The 3967-nt window shown below is 37.7% G+C and overlaps 1 protein-coding gene across 1 annotated transcript in view; it reads left to right on the forward strand.

Moving 5' to 3' along the window:
* LMAN1 (lectin, mannose-binding, 1) overlaps positions 1-3967 on the forward strand; it is a gene marked incomplete at its 5' end in the record, with an annotated part of 12438 nt that overhangs the window by 7250 nt on the left and 1221 nt on the right. The window contains 2 exons of the mRNA XM_010017711.1: positions 2339-2492; positions 3149-3270. Coding sequence (XP_010016013.1) covers positions 2339-2492; positions 3149-3270 — 276 coding nt within the window. The remainder of the gene's footprint in view (positions 1-2338; positions 2493-3148; positions 3271-3967) is intronic.

Genomic DNA, 3967 nt, shown 5'->3' on the forward strand with positions numbered 1-3967 from the left:
GGTTTAACCCTTCATTTATAGTAGGTAAACCATTCCTTACCTTGGGCTTAGAGAAGGGAGAAAAACAATTCCTACAGTTGTGGGTTTTTTTCCTGTATTAGTTCAAGGGAAGCTCTTGTGATTTATCTAAGTAGGTCAGGTTTTCTGTAGGATGAAGATTAGAGCGCTTCCATTTTTGCACTTGTTCTTCCACGAAAGCTTTTATGTTAATATTCTTGACAAATCTTTATACCTTGCAAGCAAATTAGATTTTCTTGTTAACATTGGCAGCCTGCCCTTTTAGTGACTACTTATTAGGTATGAGTTTGCGTAACATCATCTTAATATTTTTCTTAGATTAAAGAAATGTTTTATTTAGAGATAGAGATGAACAGCCCGCTGTTGCATTCCTGGTCATCCCGGAGGAGAAGGACTTAGTGTCTGAGTAATTTTCTTGTCAAGATTTGTGGATTTCTTAATCATCTGATTACAGAAGACTCTTGCATGTTCATACAATAGAAACTACCAGCTTGGTATTGTTCATGCAAAAGTAAATGTAAATTAAATTTGACATAGACCATACCTATTGAGGGAAGTTATTTTGCCTTTAACAAATACTGGATCAGTCAAATGAAAGGTGGGTGTGCAGATTTCTGTAGTTGCATAGCGATGGTGGTATGAGGAGCGCAGGGAGCAAAATGAGTGTCACACTTGCGTAGCAGCACTGAAACTAGTGGGGCAAGATAAACAGTGAGGTGGATGTGGATAGGTAGAATTGATACCAGCATTTACTAGGCAGTGGTCATGATGGTGGTTGCATGGGTTATTCAAGAAAGAAGCCTTCCAGTGGAAAACTTACTTCTAAAATAGGTCAGTGTAACACCAATTCAAAGTACAGGTAAATATTAATCAATTTACTTTAAAATAATCTATATCATGATGATACAAAAATATGAAATAATTTCTGGTTAAAGCTAACTTAAGCTGGGTTAGGAAGAGGGGGTTTTGCATTCAGTTTGTGCATGTGGGTTTGCTCTGTGTGTTGAATTTTAATGGCATGAAGAGCAACTGATATAAAGCTGAAAGATACAAAGCTAAAAGCTAAAAACATCTTTATGAAACTACTTTGAAGCTTAACTAGCCATTTTCACAGTGGATATGAGCCATTTGAATCACTAATGTAATTTTGCATGAACAAACATATGTTGTGGTTGCCAGTTTACTCCATGAATAGTATTCAAGCCATTTTTTTGTTTGTGTTTTGCTTTGTGTTTGTTTGGTTTTGTTTGTTTTCATTTCCTTTATGTGGCAGTTAAAATGGAAAGTATTCAAAGCCAGGTTAGATGGGGCTTTGGGACATTGAAAAATGTCCCTGCCCACAGCGGGGGACAGTTAGAGTAGGTGATCTCTAAAGGTCCCTTCCAATCTAAACCACTCTATGGGGCTGAGACAAGCTGCTGACCACTGTACAGAGTTAGGGCTGCGTCTTGAAGGCATCGAAGTAAGCTCTCATCTGAACAAAATGTAAAGTTTTAAGTAAATTAAAAAGAAATCCAAAGACATCTATTTCGATTATTTACTCTGTTAATAATGAAGAGATTAACATTCACATGATAAATATTTTAGCTGTAGAATAATCCTCTTTGCAACCGAAAAGAAACATCACAGTAGGGAAAAATTATATAAACATATTGATTAGAGATTAAGGGTTTTTTCTCTCATTGACTAGTTTACCTCAAATAAAATTAGTTATGGAACCTCAACTTTTTATGGATTTAATTTGATTTGATGTAGGAGCAAAATGAATTCACATGACAACAATATTAAGTATTATGACTGCATATGGGAAATGAGTTTCTCGTATAAATGATAATCATGAAACAAGGATGTATCTAAATCTTTTCTTATCCCTAAAGCCTCTTCTTTATTTTTATTTCTTACATGACTGGTTTTATTTATTTATTTTTTCAAATAGCTTTTGGTTTTCTTCAAAGATTGCATTAAACTCTGCTTATCCTAAAGCCTTGGCAAGAGCCTCAGATAAAACATTTGCTTTAGACTTCTGCAAAGCAGATGTCTAGCAACAGAATATTTGCCAGGTCTTGTACTCGGCATGACTTTGGGAGATGGTGCACTGGACAAACTGAAACTGTCTGACCCCATAGTTTGATTAAGGAATTATTTCCTCATAGAATGTATTCTTGGAAACTAGAGAAAATGTTTTCTGCCTAATTATTCTATGATTTGGGGCAACTCTCTGTATTTCCGACTAACTTTAATGGGCCAAAAGGTGCCCAGAATAAGTGCTATTTGTAGAGGAGCTTTTCTGTGCTGAAATGTTTTGTTTGTCTTGTTTCAGAAATTCTGTGGCTGATACTCTGAGGTTGATCAGTGGAGCTCAACATCCTGGCTCTGCTGCCGGAGTCTATGAAACAACTCAGCACTTCAATGACATCAAAGAACACCTTCATGTAGTAAAGAGAGACATTGAGCATTTAGTACAACGAAATACGGTAATCTATGTGCTGGTAGTGTAAAGGATGGCTGTAATACTACTTTATTTGGCTGTTAGTGAAAGGCTTGGACAAGCCAGCATGCAATTTACGGAGCAATTAATCCTTTATTAAGCTGCTTTGCTAAAACTGCACCGCCTTGACCTAACTGCATGATCTGTGTCTTGATGAGAAGTTTTGCACAAAGAGCATGATTTTTAGTCTACTTTCCTGTGGAAACAAGGTCAAGCAATTAGGTTTTCTGGGTGCTTTTTTTTGTGCTTGTCCCCCTACTTAACAGCTCTATAGAGAGGAGATTATTGCTTCTGCACAGAAGGGAGAGCTTTAATCCGGGGAAGGTTGGGCAGGCTTCCCTTTAGGTCTCCTAAGTGTGAAAGATGGCTGTGTTCGCATTCAGGAGCACCTTAGTCTAGCCTAGGTAGCAATTGAATGAACTTATGATCCCATAGAAGGTTTGTTTGGTTTTTGGTTTTTTGTTTTTTGTTGTTGTTTTGTTTGTTTGTTTTCTCAAGGTAGTGTCATTTCTGCCTGTTTGCTGCTGCTGCTTATTTTTATATCACGTGTTAAAGACCTTGTTTTGTTTCTTGCATTTAACAGTCTTTTGATGGCATGTCTTGTTTGCTCTTTTCTCAAATACTGTTTTTCTTGGGTTTTAGCCATCTAATGAGAAATCAAAGTGTCCAGAACTGCCACCATTTCCATCGTGCTTATCTACAGTGCACTTCTTCATCTTTGTAGCAGTGCAAACAGTGCTATTCATTGGTTATATCATGTATAGGTAAGTCTCTTTTTGTTTAAAGACAACAGGACAAATGATTTTAAGAATTCTGACTGGAAATATAATTGCAGTGACAAGCAGTCATTCAGATGGGAAGAAACCTTGGGAGGTCTCAAAGGAGGCTTGGCACGGAACTCAGACAGGTCGCTTAGTGTTTAGACTGCTCAGGTCTTAACCTTCAAGAATGGAAAATGTACCACTATTACAGACCCCACTGGAAATGTATAGTTCTCATAATGAAGTGTTATTCTCCCCCAATACATCAAGTGGGAGCCTGCCTGGTTTCAGTTTGCCTGTTGTCTCTTATAATGTGCATCTTTGTAAAGAAACTGCCCCGTCTCCATAATAACATCTTACAGGTATTGCAAAGCTGATGTTGGACCTCTTGAAGCCTTCTTTTGCCCAGGATGAACAAGCCTGGTTCCATCCCTCCCTTCCCTTGAGGCATGTGCTTCAGCCTTTGACCACCACCCTTGTGGTCCTCTGGGCTTGAAGTTTATCAATATCATAATAAAATCTGATGTGATTTTTCTTTTTTCTATGTGTACCTACAAGCTACTTATCCCATCTTACAAATTCCTCAGTGAACTTTTTTTACAATACATATCCCTTCAGCCCTCTCCTACATATAATATTGATAGTGTATGGACTCTTCCCCCCCCCCCCCCCAACCTATTTGGCGTGTTCTGTGTCTTCT

Source organism: Nestor notabilis, unplaced genomic scaffold (genome assembly GCF_000696875.1).
Source record: "Nestor notabilis isolate BGI_N333 unplaced genomic scaffold, ASM69687v1 scaffold11467, whole genome shotgun sequence".
NCBI classification, from domain to species: Eukaryota; Metazoa; Chordata; class Aves; order Psittaciformes; family Psittacidae; genus Nestor; species Nestor notabilis.